The sequence below is a fragment of the Typopeltis vanoorti genome, chromosome 25 (genome assembly GCF_054136105.1).
Source record: "Typopeltis vanoorti isolate ZY-2024b chromosome 25, IOZ_Tvanoo_1.0, whole genome shotgun sequence".
Lineage (NCBI taxonomy): Eukaryota > Metazoa > Arthropoda > Arachnida > Uropygi > Thelyphonidae > Typopeltis > Typopeltis vanoorti.
In genome coordinates, this window is record NC_143573.1 from 29,782,409 (window position 1) to 29,808,361 (window position 25,953).

A 25,953-nucleotide genomic window follows, 5' to 3' on the forward strand; every position below is an offset into this window, starting at 1 on the left:
ACCCTGCCATCAGACTGGAAACAGGTGAACCTTGATTCACTGCTCCAGAGTATCATTTTCCACTGGTCAATAGTATAATTCACTCTTTTCACCAGGCCAGATGAGCTGCCTTGTTCGTTGTGATGTCGGCTTATGTACTGCTGCTCTTCTGTGGAAACCCAGTAAATGGAGTTCTTTTTGTACAGTATTAGTGCTCTGACATTCAGAACGGGTATTCTGTGCTAATTGTAGCCAGTTTTTAAGTACCACCCATTTTAACACGCTCCTGTCCCTGTAAATCTGCCCTGGGTGTTTTCCTGCACTAGTGTTGCCAGAACATCTCCATTTGTTGATCACATCACTAATGCTGATTTTGGATGCTCCAGTTGAGTGGCAATGGCACATGTGGACAAGCCACCAATGTGACAGGCCATGATGACATTCTCTCAAAGTCATTGCATTCAACTGCTACTATGAAACATTGCTTTCTACTATCTGTACACCAGCTTTTATTAACAAACCTGGAATGTTCTAACTTCAAATAAGAGGGGTATCCAGACAATTATCGGTAGTGTATGTATAAGATGTTGAAGGAACAATATTAGAATATGACGGAGAGGAGTAAAAGACATTAGCAGATTTATTTTATGAAAAAAATCTGCTGTCCTTGATTCCCTTATATATATTATTATTATTACTACATGACACCTCCAGGGAGTGCACCTATACAACTCTTCACCTCTCAATCCACTACTACTTTCATCATCTATAACAACGCCATCTACCGCCACTAGTATTTTCACAAATAAGCACAAACATCCATGACCACAGCAGGATTCGAAGCCCAGCATTTTGACTGCAGAGCGGATATGCTACCCACTCGGCCAATCACTGTCAATATGTGGAATAGGCAAAACCATTTTAGCCCTAACGTTTGAAAACTGAGTAGGCAGTGCAATCTCCACCATTAGTCAATCAGACAGCTTGCCCAAGACTATCTAATTTATCCTTTTTTCCCAAGTGAAACAAACAGACAAATACGTTATTTGCACCTGAACGTAGTTCAAGTTTGAAGCAACTTGTAGTAAAGGTGGAGTAAGGTTCGATCACTTTCCTTGGTATATCCCCCTAATGCAAAGCACATCCCCTTGCAGAGATGTATGATGCCACGCATTAAAGGCACTAGCCACTACCCAGACCTCTTTCGACCTTTGAGGTCTTAGGCTTGAACTACGTTCAGGCACAAACTTGACTTATTTGTCTGTTTGTTTCACTTGGGAAAAAATGATTAAAACTTAGCTTAAAAAATTGCTTGCTATCTTTAATATAGTATACCCAAGTTAAACAACTTTCTACATCTTACTTTCATTCCAGAGATTTTTATTTAATAAGGTCAAATCACCTTGTGGCAACTTGTTTAAGTGAAATCTATAAGCTCTGCATCACTTCAACCACGGCCGGCAGAAGCGGGCATGCAGCGCCACTACGAAGGGGGCACCGCCGGCGGGACACGGTTCATAAGTTCATTTTTAAGAAACAACATTTTTATCATGAAAACGAAAAAATCTTAGAATGATCAATATTAAAATAAATATTGGCCAGCTACACCGAATAAAAATTTAAGAAAATTGTATATTGCCGCCTCTTTGATCAGCCGGCTGTTTACAATTTTGCAGCGACAGCAGAATTAACTTGCCTGCAGAATGTTGTGTCTACTGCAGTCTATCTAAAGTGCAACGGTGAACGGTTTTTATGCGCAGAAACGAATTTTCGTACAAAACATTTGTTGCTAGTTAACCAGTCATATGGTGCACATCTCAGTAGGCTACTGACAGTAGCGCAGTGCGGACCATTATTTCGTCTCTGTATCGTGTTGTGTAATAATTTCTTGTGGTTATAAAATAGAAATGGAATCAAAAATTTAAAAAAAAAGTTATCCGGTGCACAAAATCGTAAGCGTCATGCTGCGAAAGAAGCAGCTATTAAGAAACAAACTGGGGCTCTTAATAAATTTGTTAAAATATTAAAATATTCTGATGCAGATTGTAACCAACTCGATACATCAGAAATCAGAGTTGAAGAACCGTGTACATCATCCAGTTTGCATGAAAGTACTATTGCAACTACTGAACAAGATAACAAGATGTATGATTTAAGTGAAAAATAGAAGATTTAGTTGTAGTTGACCACGAAACTAACACATTGTTAGTCTCTGTAAATTTAGAAGATCCAGGTGAATGGGGAAATATTGATGAAAAATTACGAGTTGTTTTAATTGAAATGGGGCCTGTTCAAAATAAAAATATATATCGCAGAGATACATATGGTCATAAATTTGGAGACACCTATTATAATTGAAAAATGGAAAACGGTGACCTCGTGCCAAGAACATGGCTTATTTATTCCGAAAGTTTAAATTTTGTGTTTTGCTTTTCTTGCAAACCTTTCGCACCTACCGAATCAAGTAGTCTTGTATAGAAGGCTATAACGATTGAAGAAATGTAAGTACAACTTTGCATAGACATGAGACTAGTTTAACTCACAAGAAAAATTTCTTAAAATGGAAGGAAGTTGATAAAAATTTAAAAAACAAAACTACTATTGATTGAGAGACTCAATGGAAAAGAAACATTGGACGAGTGTTTTAGAACGCTTGATTGAAATTATAAAATTCCTTGGAGCCGAAATTTAGCTTTTCGCGGATCATCTGATAAATTTTATGAAAGGAATAATGGCAATTTTTTAAAATTAGTCGAACTGTTTGCGAAGTTTGATCCCGTTATGGAAAATCATGTTGAAAGGGCCCTACAACGAAACAACATTTGAGTAAAGACAGTCAAAATGAAATATTGGAAACTTTAAGTAACGCAATCAGGGATACAATTTTATTATCAATTCGAAAATCTAAATATTATTCCATAATTTTATACGGCACACCTGATGTAAGTAAAACAGAACAAATGACCATTATTATTCGCTTTGTTTCCTGTGACAATGGAATTGTTAAGATCAGGGAAAACGTTTTAGGTTTTGCAGATATATCAGATTCCACAGGACGTGATTTATGCGCAACAATAATGGAACAACTGGAAAAATGGAACATTCCCATTAAAGACATGCGAGTCAAGGGTATGACAATGGGGCAAATATGAAAGGGAAAAATATGGGTTCCAAAATTTTCTTTTAAACAAAAATCCTCGAGCTTTTTACGTGCCATGTGCTTCTCATACTCTAAATGTAATCATTAACGATTCAGCCAAAGTAAATGCAGATACAATTAGTTTCTTTTCAATTATTCAAGAAATATACAATTTCTTTTCATTCTCTTACAAACGCTGGGCAATCCTTTTAAAGTTCGTAAAAAACTCAACATTGAAACATCCATCAGATATGTGATGGGAAAGTAAAATTAATGCAATCCGCCCTCTACGATATCGGTTAAGAGAAATTTACTATGCCCTTTTTGAAATTTTAAATAATGAATATTTTAATAAAGAAACTCAGCATGAAGCACAAACATTATGTGCTAAAATAAAGGACTACAAATTTATTTACTCTTATAACTGGGCATGATTTACTTAACAGAATAAACCCTGTGAGTAAAATGATGCAAGACAAAAATACGAACATTACACTTGCTTTAGAATCTATCGAAAACTTAAAAATATTCTTACAAGAGTATCGATCAGATACAAATTTTAAAGAAGTTCTAAAACGGCAGAAGAACTGAGTGAAGAGGTGGAAGGAGAACAAGAATTTAAAACTGGTACGGAAGTCCGACGACTAAAGACACGGCAATTTGACTACAAGCATCATCACAAAACGCCACAATCGCCAGAAGAAAAATTTACAGTGAATGTGTTTTATACACTTCTAGACGTTGCAATGTGTTCGTTAATAGAACATTTTGAACAACTAAAAATATATTATGATAATTTCAATTTCTTGTATAGATTACTACAAATCAATAACGAAGATTTACGAAAAAATTATGACGATTTAGAGATTCTCTTGAAGGATGGTTACAATAAAGACGTAAATGCAATAGAACTATATGACGAGTTATGTACTTTCCGGGATATTTTTCGGAAGGATAATTTAAATATTAAAAACCATTTCGATATTCTTAATTTTATTTTGTCCAATAATTTATCTTTCACTAACTTTTCAATTGCTTTAAGAATACTATTAACCTTACCTGTTAGTGTAGCGAGCGGTGTACGTTCCTTTTCCAAGTTGAAATTGATTAAAAGTAGGTTTTAATTTAAAAACCTACTTAAGAACAAGTATGTCACAAAAAAGGCTAGTTAGTTTGGTGTTAATAGCTATTGAAAATGACATATATGTGCGGAATTAGACGTTAAGACAATTATTTCTAATTTTATGAATATGCAATCAAAAACCCTAAAATTTAATTTAAAAAAATGTCAAGTATATTTATGCAATTTAATTTATTTTCTGTAAAGATGTTATTTTTTGAATACTTATATTAAATGTTCTAATTATTTCTGAATTATTTTCTTATTTATCTTGAGTTTTCTTTTATTTTCCTAAAAGATAGTTCCACTTATAAAAATTATTAAAAAATTTTTACAAGTTACTAAGAATTTAGTAACTTGTAAAATGAAAGAATTTTTTAAACTTTAGTTCAAATAAATTTTAACTTTAATTAAAATTTATTTTAATTAAAGGTCGGTGAGAAGGCTATAATCCCTGTATCATTATATTCAACGATTAAAGTGAAGTGGCTTTATCAAAATTTGCTTTAATTTTGAGAATTTTTTGAATATTCGTGTTTTTAACGCTTAGTCAACACCCGCGGTTCGTTACATTTAGCGAACCAACGTGTGGCTGTTCTGTCAAAATTTAAGAAATTTCAAATAATTTAAATTTTTATTATCGTAAAAGACCCACACAAGCCCAGATCGTTACAGGGGCGCTTAGATAGACATTGCATGTGGGTGACAAAGACCCTAGCGCTGGCTCTGACTTCAACCTTGGCATTTATGAGTCTGGCTCCCACTGACGAGACCTCAATAAAGGTTGAAACTGGTCTGGGTAGTGGCCTTTGCCTTTAATGCATAGCATCATACATCTCTGCAAGGGGATGTGCTTTGCATTAGGAGGAAATACCAAGAAAAGTGATCGGAGCTTACTCCACCTTTACCGAGTTGCCACAGACTTGAACTACGTTCAGGTGCAAACTTGGCTTATTTGTCTGTTTGCTTCACTTGGGAAAAAAGGATTAAAACCTAGCTTATAAAATTGCTTGGTATATTTAAAATAGTATACCCAAGTTAAAAAACTTTCTACCTGGTTCATTCCTAGGACCACGAAAGTGTTCTATGGTTGACTTTCTTGAATTTATGGGATGAAAAACTTGTTTCTGGGGGTTTTTCATCCCCACTTCCATGTTCCAGAAACTGACTGACTGAATGGAAGACTTAGAAAAAGTTCCTGTAGTTGGTAACTAAAATTGGACTTATGTCTTTCTCCAGGTGGTCTAAGAAGTATGGATGCAAATACTACTTCGTGTTTCCAAGACAAAAAAAAAAGAAGAGAGACTGCTTTACATCTCCAGAATATTTTACACTAGACTTCATTTGTTCATCAGTGGTTTATTATACTGATACAGTCACCCTTCTTCATTCATATACAAGATGTCAGAAAGGATGGATAGCTGGAACCCACCTGAATCATGGAAGAGAATAACTTGTATCATGATGATTCGTGCCCGCCATCAAAATAAGGATATTACGACTGCTGCCCAATGCTCCCTGAATACAGTAAAAACAATCAGGCATGAACTAGAGACTTGCAATGGTGACTACGAGGATGTAGCAAGAAGAAAGATCCCTAGCAGACGATCTGATTGCGTTCGTACAGCAGAATTCCTCGCAAATCTGCAGGAACAGGTGTTGAAGAACCCTGGCATTGGAATTCGGGCTTTGTTCGTGGAGTTGCTAACTGTAGTCAAGCCCTGGATAACAAGGGTAGCCAATGGTAGGCCGTATGTATGGCAGCAGGATTCGGCCCCTTGCCACACCTCTGGGAAAAGTCAAAAATGGTTGTCTGAAAATTTCTACGACTTCACCAGTCCAAATGTTTGGCCTCCAAACTCCCCAGACCTTAACCCCATGGATTATTTTGTATGGGGCGCAGTTGAAAAAGACACCAATCGCACTTCCAGTAATACAAAAGCCCAGTTAATGGATAAAATTAAAACAGTTTTTGCGGCCCTTCCCAGGGAGACTGTAGCATCAGCTTGTTCGAGGTTCCGAAGCAGAATTGAAGCTGTGATCGATGCTAATGGTGGTTATTTTGAGTAAATCTTGTTGATAGTATTGTAATTAACTCTGCCTGTAATGTTTTTTTGTCAATTCATTAAATTTAATAGATACAAAGAAGATTTTCTTTTTCCTTACGAAACTGTCAAATTTATCCCGAACACCCTGTATATAGTAGCTTTTTGGTTTCCCAATGGTACTTTGATCAAACAGAATATAATTTTTCATGCTTGTTGTGAAGATACTTCATGCACAAACTTTGTTTGCTAGACTTGGATAAAAGATTAAAACAAGAATATAAATTCTTGTCAAGTTTATTTTAATTTGCAAACAATTAAAAAAGCTTTTTACATCCGTCTCTAATCCAGAGGATTTTAATAAGGTGATACACTTTTTTTTTACTACTTATATGTGGGAAATATATGAATTTTTCATTTATTCAACCTTGGTATCCCTTTTGGGTCTGGTTCCACTGAAAAAGCACACATCTGAAAGGGTGTGTGTGTTTTGCTTAGTGGTTAATGTATTTCGCATACAAACTTTGTTTGCATACACTTGGATAAAGGATAAAACAAGAATATAATTTCTTGCAACATAATATATTGTAACATAAGGTTAACATAATATATTCTGTTTTCTTCACAATGAGTTACATGAGCCAAGAAAGCACATGATTTCTTTAAAGATTGCATAGCAAGTAAATAATATGGGGGACTTCAGCTATGATGACATTTGACTAGAAGCAGGAAAGGGCACACATGTGAAAGGAAACGGAAGTTATGCAGCCACTGAAGAATACCCGAGACCAATGTTCCATCTAAGCTGTGCATGTACAACATTTTCCCTTTCAGAATTTCTAATTTACAGTGAATAAATTTCGAAAGTACTATAATAACAAATTATATGTGATAAACCATACTTATCGCTTATTTTATTTATTAATTTTACAGGTTATAGGGAAACCCGTAAAACAGGGCAACATTATAGAAATTAAAATGTCAAGAACTTATATTCTTGGTTTAATCCTTTATCCAAGTGTAAGCAAAGTAAAAAAATTATGAGAAATATTAACATTAGTGCAGACATCGAATAGTGGCCCTTCCTATAATGAATAGCATTATAGATGTCCATAAAGATATGTGGGGTGCATTACGGGAAACTAAAGCAATTGATGTGAAGTCATTAGCCTCTATATGGCAAGTGGCATAGTCGTGAAGTGACTTCATGTGCAAACTTTGGTTGCTTACACTTGAATAAAGGATGAAACCAAGAATATAATTTCTTGGCATTTTTAATTTACAGTATGACCAAGCGAAAAAAACTTTCACCGTCAACTCTCTGATCCATAATTAAAACAGAGGTTTGAACACTTTTGTATACTGCTACTTTGGTGTTTTGGCTAATTTCTCTCTTATTCCATATAAATTTATTCAGCTGGCTATCCAACGTACCAGCTTTGCTTATTCTGTTGTCTATTTCCAGATTTAACTTGCCACCTTCACTAAAAACTATGTCTAAATAACTGAAATATTTTACTTGTTCTGTAGGCTTTCCATTCACAATGATTCAGTTGATGTGTTCAGTGTTTTTGCTTATTTTCATAGGTTTTGTCTTTTTATTGCTGATTTTCATGCAAAATTTGTTATAGCTGTTATCCAATTTAGTTAGAAAATCATGGAGACTTGAACTAGATGTGTTTAGGAGTACATCATTATCTGCATAAAGCAAAGAGCTAAGTTTGACACATCCAACTCTAATATCAGACCTAATGCCACTTTATTGTATAAGGTGATCCGTATAGATGACGAACAACAGTGGGGATATTGCGTATCCATTAGCCTCTATATTACCAGTTGTCCAGCTTCAAGTGCAAACTTTGTTTGTTTACACTTGAATAAAGGACTAAACCAAAAATATAATTTCATGGCATCTTTAATTTAATGTGTATCCTTGTCTTTACATCAAATCATCTTCCTGTATTGTATTCCTTCAATTCTAATTACCGACTTACAACTTAAATATATACTATGCATTGCTCGGTATAATGTTCCATTTAACCCATATAATTGTAGCGTTTCGAAAAGCTTTTCTCTGTGCACCTTGTCATATGCCTTTTCCAGATCTACAAAACTAAAGTACAGATCCTTATCCTATTCCCATGATTTCTCAATTATTTGTCATAAAGTGAAAATCTGATCTTGATAACTTCCATTTGGCCTGAACCCAGCTTGTTCTCCAAGTTTCTCTTCCACAATCTTTCTGAACCTCTTTTCAAGTATGCTTGCATAAATTTTACCTGGAGTACTTAGCACAGAAATTCCTCTGTAATTCTCACATTCAGCTTTATTCCTTATTTTATGTGTGTAGGTACTATAGGGCTCCACTCCAATTATTCAGAATTCAACCTTCTGACCAGGCCCTCTGAATTATGCAGTGTAGCCAATGCAATACTATTATATCTCTATATTTAAGCATTTCTGGTTGAATATGAATCTCTTCTGGCTGTCTTTTTCTAACTCAAATATTCATACATACTCCTCTTTGCCTTCGTCTAGAAAATGTTCTAGTATGGTTCTGTCACTGCTAGTTTCATTTAACAGTTTTTTTCAAAGTAATTACTCTAGACATCTAGGATATCCCTATCTTCAGTTTTCTTATCACCTTTATCATTTTTGATTCCTTTTACAGTACTCTTTCTTCCATTTCTAAGATTTTTGACTAGCCTCCAGAACAATTTGTCACTTTCCTGATATTTATGTTCTATATTCTTACCAGTCTTCCCATGACTTTTGTTTAGCTACTTTTACACACAGATTAGCTCTCTTAGATTTTTTTTCTCTGTATTCTTTAAGGGAATCTACAGACTTATTTGTTGGAAACTTTTGGTATGCGTTCTTCTTTTCTAAAACAGCTTCTTTAACTTCTTCTGTTTACCATTATTATTATTATTACATGACACCAGAGAGTCCAAAGACTCAATGAGGGAGGGTACCTACTCTACAACTCTGTGTCCACCAACAACAATGAACTGCAATTACCATCATCTACACCAACGCCATCTACCTCCCCCCACCACTGGTATTTTCACAGACAATCACAAACATTCGTGTCCATGGTGGGATTCGAACCAGAGGCCTTTTGGCTGGAGAACAGATACGCTAACCACTTGGCCAGCCAGGGAGTTATTTTTTTATTCTTACAGAAAACTTCACCACATACCTTCCTAGCTGAATTAATCAACGTATTCCTCAGAGTTTGCCACTGAGACTCCAAAGTTTGTTTCTTGTTTTCAAACTACTTCACATTTCCTTCAATAATGTTTTTATAGTTGAGTCTACAGTTCACTTGTAAAAGCTGCTGAAGTTGAATTCTTTTTAAAACTTTCTTACATACTGTTCTTTTTGATGTAAAATCCATTTTTTATCCTGTTTAGCACTAAGTAATGGTCACTTCCAATTTCAAATACTCTGTGCACTCTTGTATCTTTGACCAGCATTAAGATATCAGTATCAATAATGACAGTCAATGGCACTTTTCTTATTTCTTGTGTCTTCTGCACACGTGAACTTCTGCACATCTTTATGTTGGAACATAGTGTTAGAAATGACTAGTCTGTGACTTGAGCAGAAATCCAGCAAATACTTACCATTATTATTATTATCTTTAGCCTTTTCTCCAAATTTTTCCAAAACATTCCTATATGCCTGGTGGGATTCATTTCCTACTTTGCTGTTTAGATCTCCAACGAGGACTACTTTTTCCATTTTCTTTATGTAGCTGCCTGTTCTAATGACTCAAAAAATTCTTCCACTTTTTCCTTAGAAGAACCTTTTGTGAGACCATAGGCACAAATAAGTTTCATTGTCTATTTCCCGATTTTGAACTGTGCCCACATCATTCTGTTTGAAACTTCCTTCCATTTATCATCATGTTTGGTGTTGAATGCTATTGCTACTCCCTTTCCTTGATTATTATTGCCTAAATATAATATCTTAAACTTATTTAGTAAGATCTCACCTGTTTTTGTCTTCTTTGTCTCAGTAATTCCAATTACTGTATGTCCATGTTGTACTTTTCCAATTCTTCAGCAAGTTCGATTTCCTTTCCATTAATACTCCTTATATCGATGGTTCCTATCTTCAGTTCTTCAGACAGGTTTATTCTTCTTTTAGATGTTGAGATTGAGCTTGTTCCAATAGCTGAATTTTCACTGTTTATCCTGGTTCCCTGATGAAAACATCAGGGGCCTTGTGTAACTGGGTGATACCCCAGGTGGCATGCAGTCTCATCATGTTGCATTATCATATGCATTTGTGGTTTAAGCCAATAAAGGGTACAATTTGGTCGGTTAAGTCCCAAATTGCCTGTCCATCTTCATTCATTCAGTAAGCACTAGTAGTTGGTTCTCCATTCCTGAAAGGCAATGTGGAGGTCTCTTCCCAGTTATTTAGCTTTCACCCTTAAGTGATCCCCCCTGGTTCTAAGGTTGTTGTCTTGTCCTTTGAAGAGTCTTAGATGTTTCCATGTGCTCCTTGAACTGCTTTGGCTATGTCGATTATTTTGTTTGTATAGAGCTGTTGTTCAGGATTAGGATCTATTTCTTGCAAGGCTGCTGTAATTGCTGGACAAGTAAAGATGTGAGTGGGTGTCAGTTCGGTATTGGAACAGTTGTTGCAGTTTCTATATGTTCTCGTATCATCTGTATTGATCTTCTATCCTTTATAATGTCCTGTTTGTAGTGCTATCGTAGTGGAGGTCTTTCTGTCAGCATTGACTTCGGGAATTTGATGTTGTATCACTGATTTCAACGGAATTAGTTTAGCTTTTGCTAGTGCGTTAGCACCAGTAAGAGTTATCATGGGAGTTTCTGGGTTGAGTTGTCTGGCCTCTTTTGCTAATTTATCAGCTGCTTCATTGTAATCAATGCCTACATGGGCATTGTAAAATGCAACTTTTTCCTAAACACTTTAGTTGATTTAAGAGTTTATGGATGTCTTGTGTGAGCTTGGTATTTCAATTTTTGATTGCCTCCATAGCCGATCTTGAGTCACTGTAAATTATAATTCCTTCAGATTGTTGAGATGATGATAGTTTTAAGTAGACTTCAAGTGCTTTATTTATTGCATAGAGTTCACTGGTAAAATTGGAAGCAATTCTACCAGATCCAACTTTTATTGAAAGTTTTTCACCTTTCGGGAGTAGAAGGAGAACACCAGCGCCTCCATTAATCATATTGGTGTCTGACGATCCATTGGTATAACAAATAACCTGTTTGGAGGATGAAAGAAGGTTGATAGTATTTAAGCCTTTTTCTTTGAGCACATTTCTTTTGATTCTTTTTTTTGTACAGAGTTTGGTAAGGTTTAGATTTATGGAGGTATTTGGAGGTAAAGGACTGGAAAATAGAGGTTCTTTGTTTATGTGGGCATTTAGCTGATCAAGACTTCCTGATGGTGTCATCATATTGTAAAGTTGATGATCTATGAAGTCTCCATTTTTGATTCCAATGTTCATAAGTTTTTAGGGAGATATGATCACTTTGGTAGCTTCTGATATTATTTATGAATTTTATGATGGCAAATTTTTGTCTGTCCTCCAGCAGGTCGAGCCCACATTCCTGTTGGGCTCTGATTTTGTTAGTGGACGAGACTGCACCAATGATAATTTTGGATGCTTTTGCTTGTATTTTGTCTAATTTTTCCTTTACCGATGAGGCCGAAGGTGACCAGATAGGTGCTGCATATTCCATTATTGGTCTTATTAGTGTAGTGTAAGGAGTTTTGAAGATTCTTGGCTTTGTGCCCCAATTTGTTCCACAAAGCCTTTTTCAGTATATTTAATTTTTTTAGAGTTCTGTTGGAAGCGTTAGAGATGTGTTGTGCAAAACGTAATTCCTGATCAAGCGTAATACCAAGGTATTTTGGATTTGTGACTTTTTCAATTAGCTTGTTGTTGATCATGACTTTGGGATTGTAGGAATGTCTATTTTTTCTGTCTGTACTAAGATGCCTAGTTTTGTTTTGTCTGAGTTGATTTTGAGTTTAAGTTCATCTGACCATTTTCTAATCCTCTCATGGATTTGTTTAGAATCTCCTCTGTTTCTTTGATTTTAGCACTTGTGTGCCAGATGGCACACAAGTGCTAAAATATCATCTACGTAGCAAGCTATTTTGGTGTCTTCTGTAAGGTAGGGATGAATGTTATTGACATATAAACAGAATAGTAAGGGACTGAGTACAGAGCCCTGGGGAACTCCTTGCACTACTCTCTTGATATTGCTGCATTGATTCTAACCTTGATCTTTCTTCCTCTAATGAAATCAGCAATCCAGATTAAAGCATTTTTTCTAATTCCAATATCATGTACTGTTTGTATTAATTTATTGATCCACACACGATCGAAAGCAGCAGTCATATCAAGGAATATGGCAGTTGTCTTTTTTGTTGGTTTTTCCTGAAATGAGTTTATTATTGTTTGGCAGAAGTGGAATAATTGATCTGTTGTTGAATGACGGGCTCTATAGGCAGTTTGTTAGTAGTTAATTTTGTTAGTAGTTAATGAGTATGGAGTAATTACTTTGAAAAACTGCTAAATGAAACAAGCAGTGATGACAGCACAGTGATAAAAAACACTGACCAGGCATGCAGTCAGGAATACATATCCATACTTGAAGTAGAAAAAGCCATCAAAGGCTTGAAATGTGGAAAGGCAGCAGGAGTAGATGATATTCGACCAGAAATGCTAAAGTATGGTGGTATAAGGGTCTTACAGTGGCTGCACTGCATAGTTCAGAAAGCCTGGACAGAGGGACGAATTCCTGATGATTGGAGTAGAGCTCTCATAGTACCCATATATAAAAAGGGAAATAAAACTGAATGTGAGAATTACAGAGGTATTTCCCTACTGAGTGTTCCTGGCAAGATCTATGCAAGTATACTTGAGAAACGGTTGAGAAGAATTGTGGAAGAAAAGCTTGGTGAAGAACAAGCGGGATTCAGGCCAAATAGAGGCTGTCAGGATCAGATCTTCACTTTACGACAAATAGTCAAGAAAGCATGGGAATATAACAAAGATCTGTATTTAAGTTTTGTCGATTTTGAAAAGGCATATGACAAGGTGCCAAGAGAGAAGCTATTCAATACGCTGCAGTTATATGGTGTCAATGGGGCATTATATCAAGCAATACTTAGTCTTTATTTGAGTTGTGAGTCAGCAGTTAGAATTGAAGGAAGTACAGGAAGATGGTTTAATGTTAAATGTGGTGTGAGACAAGGATGTACATTATCCCCTCTGTTATTCATTATCTATATGGATCACATTATGAAGGAATGTGGTATTAAACCTGATATCAAAATTGGAGATATTAATGTCAGCTCTTTGCTTTATGCGGATGATGTTATACTTCTAAATAAATCCGCTACAAGTCTGCAAGATTCTCTGACTAAATTGAATAGCTGTTGTAATAGATATGGTATGAAGGTCAACAATAAAAAGACAAAGACAATGAAAATAGGCAGAATCATTGAAAATGTCAACTGTGTTGTGAATGGAGAACCTGTGGAACAAGTAAAACATTTCAGCTACTTAGGCACAATTTTTACTGAAGATAGTAAACTAAATATAGAAATAGACAACAGAATCAGCAAAGCTGGTATCGTGGGAAGTCAATTGAATAAATTCATATGGAATAAGAAAGAAATTAGTCGGAACACTAAATTAGCTGTATACAAGACTGTGTTCAAACCAATTTTAACTTATGGATCTGAGAGCTGGGTCAGAAGTAAAACACTTGACCAAAGACTAGAGACCGCAGATATGAGAGTCCTGAGAAAGATTAGAGTCGTGAACAGATGGCATCAATGGCAATATCATATTAAAAATGAGGATATTAGGAAAGAACTTGACATTGTCAGCATCCAGGAATGCGTTAGCAGAGCTAATCTCAGATGGTATGGTCACTTAAATAGAATGGGAGAGGAAAGATTAGCAAAACAAGTGTTCTCTGCCAGGTTGGCAGGAAAACGACGCAGAGGAAGACCAAGATATAGGTGGATTGATACGGTTCATAGTGCCTTAGACAATAGAAATATAAGATCTGATAATGTTGGAGTCTTGACAAGCAACAGACTGATTTGGAGGAAAATTGTAGATAGGAAGTTAGTAATGATGTAATTTTTTCATGTAGTACTGTCATATCCTGTACACCCCTTGAGGGTACATGGCAGGAATTTGATGATGATGATGATGATGATGTACTGTTTGTATTAATTTATTGATCCACACACGATCGAAAGCAGCAGTCATATCAAGGAATATGGCAGTTGTCTTTTTTGTTGGTTTTTCCTGAAATGAGTTTATTATTGTTTGGCAGAAGTGGAATAATTGATCTGTTGTTGAATGACGGGCTCTATAGGCAGTTTGTTAGTAGTTAATTTTCTTATTTTTTTGTCAGCCAGTGCATGAGTCTGGAGTGTATGATTCAGTAATTTTACAGAGTATGCTGGTTTATGCAATAGGTCTATAGCTTTGACATTCTGCAGCATTTTTGTCAGGTTTCAGGATGGGTACAATAACTGATTTTTTCCATTCCTTTGGAAGTTTGCTTGTTCACCAAGAGGTATTGAGAATATCCAGAAGTTGTTTGGCGTTTTTGCCAAGATGTTTGATATGTGACCAAAGATAAGATCATTAACAGGAGATTTATTAGGTGCAGTTTTCTCGATTGATGAATTTAGTTCATTTAGTGTAAATTCTTCGGAGAAGATGTCATTAGTTTGGTATGTTCTTGCTTGTTTTAGTATTTTACTTGAGTTTATTGAGGGTCTTGTCCTCTCTGTTATATTGAAGTTTGGAGTTGTCTGAATAAGTTTTTGCCAGTGTGTTTGCAATTTTTTGATCTGTAGAAGCTTGTTTCCCAGCATTTATGATGAAGTTTGTTTTCTGTTGGTTCTCTTCTTTGATATTGTTGTCTAGGATTCTAATGTTCCAGTGTTGGCTGTCTTTTCTTGGGTCCAGGTTACTGCAATGCTCTGCCCATTTCTCTTGTTTGTACTTCCAAATTTCCTGCTCTATTTTGTGTGTTATGTCCATTAATTTCTTTCTGGATTCATCAGTTTTATTAATTCTGAATTATTCATTGCTATTGTCTCTTTCTGTAATCATTGAATCAATTTTGTGATCTTTCCAGTTTGGTATCCAGGTATTTTTCCGTTTGCCTCTTGGTACTGTTGCTTTGGCAGCTTTATTGATGTGTGAAGTAAGGATTTGTAATTTTCTGTCAAGGTTTCCAGAGACAGGTTCATCTTGACAGAGGCTCCAAGATTTGAGTAAACCTTGTCCAGTCAGCTTTTCGGAAGTTCCATGTCCTTTTGATTTGCTGTTCTTGATCAATCTTGAAGTTTAGTGTTGTTATTATGGGTCTATTGTCACTGATGGCATTTCCCAAAATTTTCCATTGTGCACTTGATGCAATGATTAATAGCCTGTGATGTCAATAACAGATTCAGTTCCCATAGTTTTAGAGAGACAGGTGCTCTGTCCATTGTTAATTGTTGCGAGTTCCAAATCTGTAAAGAGGTCTTCCATTTGTTGACCTTTATGGTCTAAATCAGGGGAGCCCCACTTTGGGCTTTTTGCATTTAGGTCACCAAGTATGATGGTTGTATCAGTTGGAGTTTCGCTTAGCTTTTCAATGATGTCTGTATCAATATTTGTATTATCAGGGTGGTAGACATTTGTGATTGAAATAGAATGGTTTGGTAGGTGTATTTCAACAGCTTGAGCTTCCGTCAAACTGTTATTATTTAAATATTGATTTAGAGTGATTTTTTTTTAAATTTGATTTCTGGGGTCTTCAAAAGGATAGGAAGTCTGCCACCTGCTCTTTCCTCTCTATCCTTCCTAAGAATTGTGTATCCTTTGATGCTGAAGTTCAGATTTTTGTTCAGTTTTGTTTCTTGCAGACAAGCTATATGGATGCTGTTTTTGTAACGCATGTATTTAAGTTCATCCATTTTTCTCTGAGTACCATTGATGTTGAGTTGCAAAATGTTAATATGGGTCCTCGTAGCATATTTCTCATCAGGAGCCCGGACCAGCCCCAAACGCGTCAGCTGCCCCAGATGCGGTAGCATTGGTTGATTTCTTTCTATGACTCTTCATTGGAAAATTGGATGCTGTTGCCACGTTAGTCACCTTGAAAACGGACCTCAAGAAATTTGGTCAAAAGCTTCAAGAGTCCAGGGTGGGAAACGAGGAGGTGTGGTCAGACTTCTCCCCCCCATGGTTCTAATATTAGTACTATATGTTTCTAAGTTTTCATGGGTTAAAAATAACAGCATTTTTCATAATAACAAGATTTTATACATTATGTACTAAAACTTTCTCAATTAACACCAAAATTGAATTATTTCAACAAGGTACTATGTATTATTGAATAATACTTTGTTGATATAATCTGCATTTTGTAAAAGTAGTACTCATACTACCAAATGCAAATCACAGATGACTGGGATATATTACAAATTTGGCAAACTCAGAAACTACATTATTTTTCTGCAATTACTGTACAAGATATGAGTGAGTTAGTTTACATGAAACTGTTTAATCTTTAAAGAAATATTTTTTCAAATGCATCTTGTAGATCTAAATCACTGAAAATTGTCACTTCCTCTTCGATCTCCTGAATATTTTTCTCCAAATTCATAGGTCCTAGAATTAATATAAAATGTTGTTGGTTTCATCAGCAGAAAAACAAACAAACAAAAAAAAAAATGTGTGTGTGTGTATTTATTTTTTTTTTTGAGTTAACTTCAATAATCGTATTTAACTCATGTTGCATCATCCATGTTGATTAGGGATTAACAATGAACTACAAACTTAATAAACCATGTTTAACTAATTACAAAACACTACTAATGAGGGTGGACTCTTGCATTATTTAAATTATATTAAATTATAATAAAAAATTATAAATATATATAAAAATGGAAACAACATTAAAGTTACAATAAAGCTGAATTCCATTAAAGGTATATCGTACTAAAATGCGTATGTAGTGCTTGAGCAAATAATCAAACTCACACATTCAATAATGGACAAGGAAACTACTGTATTATACTTAAATTCAAAAACACAATAGTAATACTGATGCTTTGTTTTCAATTAGTCACTGAAAATTATTATGTCAACAAAATATCAGTTATGTTTACCATTTCTTAATAGCTAAATAACTTACAGTTCTAAAATTATTACATTTGATTACTGAATTTGTCACTAGAGTCCTTAGAGTAGAGCTTAGTGTGACAACTGAATGTAAGAAGTCTAAATTCTGCTTCCTACGTAAATATTCCAGATTTAATTCTTAAGAGCTCTTGCACTTACTATGCTACAGGCTCAATATTAAGCAGCTGAACATGCTGCGATCCATTATGTTCTCTGTTTCTACGTGAATGACTATTTGCTTGGCAGAGATCCACATTTTTATTGGTCTGAGATAACAAAGGCGATAGAGTTTCAATAAGAACGCACAGAGTTGTATCATCCAAATACTTCCTAATTTTAAGCAATCATTTTTGAAGTCATGTTGATGCATTAAGGCTTCTGCTGCCTCCTTAAACATTCTTTTTATGCCAATGTTTTATTATGCAAGCAAGTGCATAATAAAACCTTGGCATGAAAACTTCTTTTTCAATATCTATTTCAGATAAGTCGAAAGACAGCTACACATGTTGAACTGAATGTTAAAACTCATTGGCAGAATTAATTTGTATTTGTTTTAAGCTTTGAATAGGATATGAGGGAGATTTGTTTGAGTTTATTAATTTTAATTTAAAATTGGTTATAAAATGTTTCTCATGATTAATTAATCTCTTGTACATAAATCTAAGGAAATATGTAAAAAGTAAAAGTAAAATAAGTAAAAAGGAAATATGAAATTTTATTGAGCTTCATTAATTTGTGCAACAACATAGTGATAGTGAAGTAAATGCACTATCCCAAGATACAAAGCTGAAATAATCTAACCAACAAAGGGTTAACATTTAAATTATTGTTAATTTACTCCACAACTATCGCTGAGCATTGGTTTGAATGAAAAAAGGGGAATAACATATGCTGAACAAAGGAAAGGCTCTCTCTCTCTCACACACACACAAATTTATTTTAGTAAAAATAAAATCTCGTACATATTAATATAATTGTGCAATGGGTAGGATAAATAAGGTATGTGAGAGTTGTATAATATAATTTTTTAATAACGATGGCACAGTCAATAGGGTGTGAGAGAACAAAGTACTATAACAAAATATAACAAGTGGCACAGTCAAATGACAGGATAAATAAAGTGTGTGAGAGAGAAACCACTACTATAATATTTTAACATCCTACTTTGATGATAGAACACAAAGGATTGAGCAGGAAAGCCATACATAAAGCACACAAAATGATAACATGATAAAAACAAATGCAAACAATAATAGGAAATATAAGAAATAACTAGAAGAGTATGAAACTATAAAAACAAAAAAGCATTGAAATTTTGAAATTGTACATTAGAATAATGTCACCTGCCTAAAATCTTCAGAATGAATATATTTCCAGACTGTGTCATTAAAATCAAAAAATTTGGGTTAAAAATATAATTCTAAATCAGAAATTTAAATTTTTTTAACCAAATGGATAAAAAACCATCATTATCAAAAAATTCCTGATATGCACAGAATATAAAGATAGTACTACATGAAAAAGTTACATCACTACTAACTTCCAATCAATAATTTTCCTCTAAATTAATCTGTTATCAGTCAAGACTATATTTTTTTCTTATAAGGCACATTTTACTATCAATCCACCTAGATCTAGATCTGAGGTACTTTTCCTGCCAACCTGGCAAAGTACAATTATTCTGCTAATCTTTCCTCTCCCATTCTGCTTAAGTGGCCATAACACTTAAGATTAGCTCTGCTAATAATGTCAAGTCCTTTCTTAATATCCTCTTTTTTAATGATATTGCCACTGATGCCTGTTCACTCCCCTAATTTATTACTAATCCAACTCTCAGATGAATAAGTTAAAGTGGTGTTTGAACATTGTCTTATATATGTAGCTAGTTTAGTGTTTTCACTAATTTCTCTCTTATTCCATATAAATTTATTGTGCACTAAAAATTGTGCCTAAAATAGCTGAAATGTTTTACTTGTTCTATAGGTTCACCATTCAGGATACAGTTGTTTGAATATGTTTCTGCCTATTTTCACTATCTTTGTCTTTTTACTGCTGATTTTCATACTAAGTTTATTACAACCATTATTCAATTTAGTAAGGCAATCCTGCAGACTTGTACTGGATCTATTCTGAAGAATAACATCATCTGCACAAAAGTAAAGAGCTGAGATTAACATCTCCAATTTTGATATCACGTTTAATAACACTTTCCTTGATAATGTGATCTATATACATGATAAATAACAGTCAAGATGACATACACCCTTGTATCACATTGATTTAACATCAAACCATCTTCCTGTACTTCTTTCAATTTTAACTGCTGACTTATAACTGAAGTATAGACTAAGTACTGCTTGGTATAATGTCCCATTTATACCATATAACTAGTGTTTTGAACACCTTTTCTCTTGGCACCTTGTCATATGCCTTTTCCAGATCTCCAAAACTTACATACAGACCCTTGTTGCAGTCCCATGATTTCTCAACTATTTGTTTTAAAGTGAAAATCTGATCCTGACAACCTGAATCTGGCCTGCTCTCCAAGCTTCCATTCCACAATTTTTCTCTGAATAAATCCAGTACAAGTCTTCAACATTCCCTGACTAAATTGAATAACTGTTGTAATAAATTTGGTATGAAAATCAGAAATAAAAAGATAAGGACAATGAAAATAGACAGAAACATAGAAATATCAACTGTATCCTGAATGGTGAACCTATAGAACAAGTAAAACATTTCAGCTATTTAGGCACAATGTTTAAGAAAAATGGTAAATTAAATATGGAAATAGACAACAGAATTAGTAAAGCTAGTATGGTAGGAAGTCAGTTGAATAAATTTATATGGAATAAGAAAGAAATTAATCACACAACACTAGACTAGCTGTATACAAGACAGTGTTCAGACCAATTTTAACTTATGGATCTGAGAGCTGGATTAGAAATAAAATACTTGATAAAAGACTGGAGACCTCTGAGTTCTGAGAAAGATTAGTGAAGTGAACAAATGGCATCAATGGCAGTATCACATTAAAAATCAGGATATTAGAAAAGACTTGTCATTGTTAGCATTCAGGAATGTGTCAGTAAAGCTAATCTCAGGTGGTATGGTCACTTAAATGCAAAACAAGTGTTTTTTGCCAGGTTGGCAAAAAAAAGACTCAGAGGAAGACCAAGATGTAGATGGACTAATACAGTAAAAAAAGTGCCTTAAAAGACAGAACTAAAAGATCTGATACTATTGGAATCTTGACAGATAACAGATTAATTTGGAGAAAAATTGTTGATCAGAAGTTAATAATGGTGCAACTTTTCATGTGGTACTAATCATAATTGTCTTGTACACTCTCTGAGGTTACATATCAAGAATTTGATGATGATGAAAGCTCTACTCCAATTATCTGGAATTCGACCCTCTGACCAGGCCTTCTGAATTATTAATAAGTGTAGTAACTGTAAAACTTTTACACCTCTGGATCTGAGCATTTCTGATCAAATATCATCAATTCCAGCTGCCTTCCTGCATTTCAGGTTCTTAATGGCTTTTTCTACTTCAAATATTGATCCTGCTGAGTGTTTTCTACCGCCATTCTATCACTTCTTGTTTCATTTAGCAATTCTTCAAAGTACATACTCCAGACATCTAGAATATCTTTATCCTCAGTTTTCATGTGACCTTTATCATCTCTGATTTCTTTTACACTACTCTTTCCTCCATTTCTAAAGTTTTTCAATAGTTTCCAGAATATTTTGCCACTGTCTTGATATTTATTTTTCACATTCTTACCAAAGTCTTCCCTTGTCTTTTGTTTAGCTAGTTTTACAAAGTGCTTTGCTTTCTTACATTTTTCTCTGTATTCTCTAAGAGCACAAGCTGACTTACTCCGAGGAAATCTGACACGCATTCTTCTTTTCCTATATTGACTCTTTAACTTCCTGAGTCCAAGATGAAGTTCTGATTTTTCTATCCTTGAAGACAAATGCTACATGCTTCTCTAGTTGAATCAATCAATAAATTTTTCTGGAATTTTAAAAAATATTTCTGGAAAATTTCCACGTTACTCCTCTAAACTGATATTAATACTTATGACTATTTTGCCTATTTCATAAGGATTACTCCTTGTAATACATCATCACCTTTTTTACTCCAATTAAATTAAAACATTGATGATATTTTTTTTAAAAAAACATAAATTAAAAGAAATATAAAAGGAATAATTTTTGACATACCTTTATAGAATCCTTAAGATTAACTTTTTATGGAACAGCATCAGAAATATATTGATAAAAATTATATATATATATATATATAACTGAACTTTAAACCATTTAGGATACATTCGAATTTTTTTTTTTTTTTTTTCAAAAAAAAAAAAGGTGGGGAGGGGGGGGGTAAAGTAGAGATAAAAATATATGGAAACTAAAAATGTGTAAATTAAAGATATGCAGACTAAAAACCAAAAAATGCATATAGTGATTTCTTAATGGCCTCATATCAAAGATGAACTACAAAATTTACAAAAAAACTGAAAAGATAAAAAAAATGGAGTATGGGGTATGTATGAGCTGTTTCAATGTTTTCTTCAGTGTTTGCCACTGAATCTCCAAGGTTTAACTTTTTTCAAACTCTTTCATTTGCACTTGAATAATATTTGCATATTTGAGCCTATAGTTCACCTATAAAAGCTGTTTAAATTTGATTTGTTTTAGAACTTTCTTATATACACTTCTTTTCAATATGAAATTCAATTTTATCCTGCTCAACACTAATGATCACTTCCAATTTCAAATCTTCTGTATGCTCGTGTCCTGAACCAGAGGGGAAACATTGCTCTCAACAATAACATAGTCAATGAGACTTTTCTTATTTCTTACATCTTCTCTCCATGTGAATGTACATTTTAATTTATGTACATTTTATTATGTATGTTGGAACATTGTATTGACAATAACCAGTCCATGTCTTGAACAGAAATCCAGCAGATACCATTATTATTAGTTTTGTTCTTTTCTCAAAATTTTCTCAAGACATTTCTATATGTCTGGCAATAATTTCCAACAAGGACCAACTTTTCCTTTTTCATGCATAAGTTGCCTTCTCTAATGAGTCAAAATCTCTCAAAAAATCTTCAGGCTGAAATATATGGCTTTAATAAGTAGTATTACTTATCCCTTCTGTTTTTCATTAAGTTGAATGAAACCATTAAGATACATTACAACAACCTTCAATTGATTTTAAACACTATGTTGCTTAGAATAAATGCAAAGCATTAACAGGATGGGAGCAAGTATTCTTCACATTCTTGACTTCAACAGTTGAAGATCACTCATCTACTCGGTGCTATTAACAGATTGCTAAGCAGACATGGATCTATGGAATTCGAGTAATACTGACCAAGAAAATAGGAGAAAATAAAATATTCATACTATATTCAAATATTACTTTACACAATATTCATAGTTAACTAATTATATGAAGAGCCAAAGGCTTCAATTTGGCAACATGAACTCATTTAAGTTAAGGGATATTACATCCCATATATTGTTTCTTAGCCGAATAAGAAACTCAAAGAGTTTCATGCCGAATATAGAAACTATATAAAGTTTGGCGATTCCAAGCGTAAGCAAATACCTGGAGAGTGCAGCACCTGACCCATTTGGCAGTGCAAATTGAGGCAACTCATAGTAAGGGTGGAGCAAGCTCCAATCACGAGCTAAGTTCACATTATGGGTAAATACCAAGAATAGTGATCGGAGCTTGCTCCACCCTTACTAAGAGTTGCCTCAGTTTGCACTACCAAATGGATCAAGTGCTGCACTATCCAGGTATTTGCTTATGCTTGGAATCGCTGAACTTTATATAGTTTCTATATTCGGCATGAAACTCTGAGTTTCTTATTCGGCTAAGAAACAATATGGGATGTAATATCCCTTAACTTAAATAAGTTCATGTCGCCGAATTGAAGCCTTTGGCTCTTCATATAATTAGTAATTTATTAGGACACCTTCTTGGCAATTCTCATAGAAGGGATGTAAGTTCTGTTTGCTACAAACTTGGTATTAACTAGGTCTACCTACTCACTACTTTCAAGTTCCAAGTCCAGCTGCTGTTTTTTCCTGAGATCGAGAGCCTGAAGATCCTGTGCCAGCCCTGCTGCATGATACCTGCAAGTCAACTTGGTAAGACCCCTATCTTGTTATTTTTTTGTTTTTTTTTTGCTGGTATTTTTGATCTTGCCTGGTGCCTGTCTGTCAGTCTTCCACCTGTTGGTAGGAGATTTCTGCGGGCGGGGAATGCTTGGTGTTTCTCTTTTTTCCTGGAAGGCCCACTGGTTCTTTGCTTTTTCAGGAAATTATAACAAGGATATTCTTAACTTTCTGATATGACTTCCTTCTTACCTAGAGTGAAAACCCTCGGTTTTGAGGTAAAATCTAACATCGAAAAGCGGACGTTCGCGAAAGCTTTAACAACAGATACTGTAGGGATAAATAATATATTCGGATTTACCCCATACAGGGGAGGGAGGTTCCAGGTCATTGTAAAAGACGAAGCAATGAGAGAAAAACTCTCTTTAGGAGTTCAATGTGAAGGACAAAAATACCTCCCTACTATAATAGGAAGTATGTTAAAAACGATCAGAATAGACAGGTTCCCAGTAGAATATTTGGAAAGCGGGGACGCTCTAATTAAGAATCTTTTTGACAAATGGGGAACAATTAAAGAAGTCAGAATAATGCAGGACAGTGACTTCCCAGAATGGAAGTCAGGGGTGGTATACGTCTCCATGGAGATGAAAACACCCATTCCCAACTTCATCTTTATCGGTTCAGCCAGGGTAATGATCAATTACCCTGGTGTCAAGAAGCAATGCTTCAGATGTGGATCCTTCGAACATATGGGGACAGACTGCCCCAAAGGCAAATGCCAAAACTGCTTGACAGCAGGACACGGTCTGGATCAATGCGATCAATCATGTTTAAAATAAGGGGACACAAAGTAAATGCATGCCCACAAAGAACACATGTGGAAAGAATAGGAGGTAATATAACCCCTGTCTCTGCAATACCTACAGGAAACCCTGCAATGGCAGAGCAAGAAGCAGCTCCACCCATACAGCCACTACCTGACACGATGGTAAAGTGTTGAAACAAATCACACCAAGAAAAACAGAAAAGAAGAAGCGCTCCATAAAGGTAGAATCCCCTACTAGTAAAACAGAAACAGAAGAAAAAACGGAACAGTGGTGCAAAACGCACGAGAGACTCAGACACAGAAGAAAATAGAAGGACAAAAGCCAGCAGCTCAAATCCAGCAGAAAATAATAGTGAAACCCCAACACCAGTAGAGGCAAATCTAACAACAATGAAGGAACCAGGAGAACTGGAATCCCAGATCTCTAATGAAGACGATTCTGACGACAATATGAAATTCTAGGACGGCAACATGGAGGATAGTGATAAAACCATCCTCCCCTTCAGAATTCAGGAAGTTTTTTTTTGTAAAAGACGCAACCCTCCCCTCCACAACCTCTAAAATGAACCAAAGTTTAAAAATTGCAACATTAAACATAAGCAGTCTGCACAATCCTCAGGCGCAAAGCGCTGTCTGGAGACTGATGCTAATGCATAATATCAACATTTTATTCTTACAAGAAACCCACTTTTACAAACGCTGGGACGAGGAGAACTTTTTGAGAAGCTATCCGGTCACCAGTTACTGGTGTTTCAGGGAAGCTCACTCGCGAGGGGTGGGGATACTAATTCTTCCACCAATCGCAGGGGGGGTTCTTCAATGTCCAGAAAGACGCTATGGGACGTCTATTGTCTGTGGACTGGAAGTACGGTGGCCGTAACACCCGGTTTGTGGCTGTCTATGCCCCGAATAGGCCCCACCAAACAAAATGGTTTCTTTGCCGCACTGGAAAACTATTTTCTAGGTGTGCAACACCTAATCGTGGCGGGTGACTGGAACTGTATAGAAGATGCATGATATGACACGGTATTATTAGCGGAAACGCTAATAATAACGGAACTGGCGGGTTTGCAGCACTAAAATGTTGCTGTGAAAACTTCGACCTTGTTGATATCTGGAGACAGCAGAATCCACTAAAAGTCAGAACAACGTGGTGCCATGGTCAGATATCAACAAGGCTTGACAGGTTTTATGTATCCCAGTTTTTAGAACCACGTGTTCTTGGGGTATGTCATATTGCTGTGAGAGGTCTGCTAACAGGCCACAAAATGGCCCTATTAAAAATAAGGATACCAGAAATAATAGAAACAGCCAGACGTCCTTGGAGGCTCCCTCCCAATTTCCCCAGTATTTTTAGCAATAAGCTACAGAACCTCTGTAACGAATGAAGAGACACCAATTGGAATTGGGAAACCTGGCTACAGTTCAAGTCGCAGGCAAGGGAATTCTTACAGTGGTGCGGGCGTGAAAGGGCACACCAACAGAGACA

General features: G+C 35.2%; 1 protein-coding gene across 3 annotated transcripts in view; it reads right to left on the minus strand.

The window, feature by feature from the left end:
- Nucleotides 1-16,605: 16,605 nt before the first annotated feature.
- The window catches only part of LOC150092629 (uncharacterized), a 117,834-nt gene continuing 108,486 nt past the window's right edge, over nucleotides 16,606-25,953 (minus strand). For all 3 annotated transcript variants that reach the window (XM_090414693.1, XM_090414694.1, XM_090414692.1), the window contains one exon: nucleotides 16,606-16,976. In XM_090414693.1, coding sequence (XP_090270819.1) covers nucleotides 16,876-16,976 — 101 coding nt within the window. In that variant the 3' untranslated portion in view covers nucleotides 16,606-16,875. The remainder of the gene's footprint in view (nucleotides 16,977-25,953) is intronic.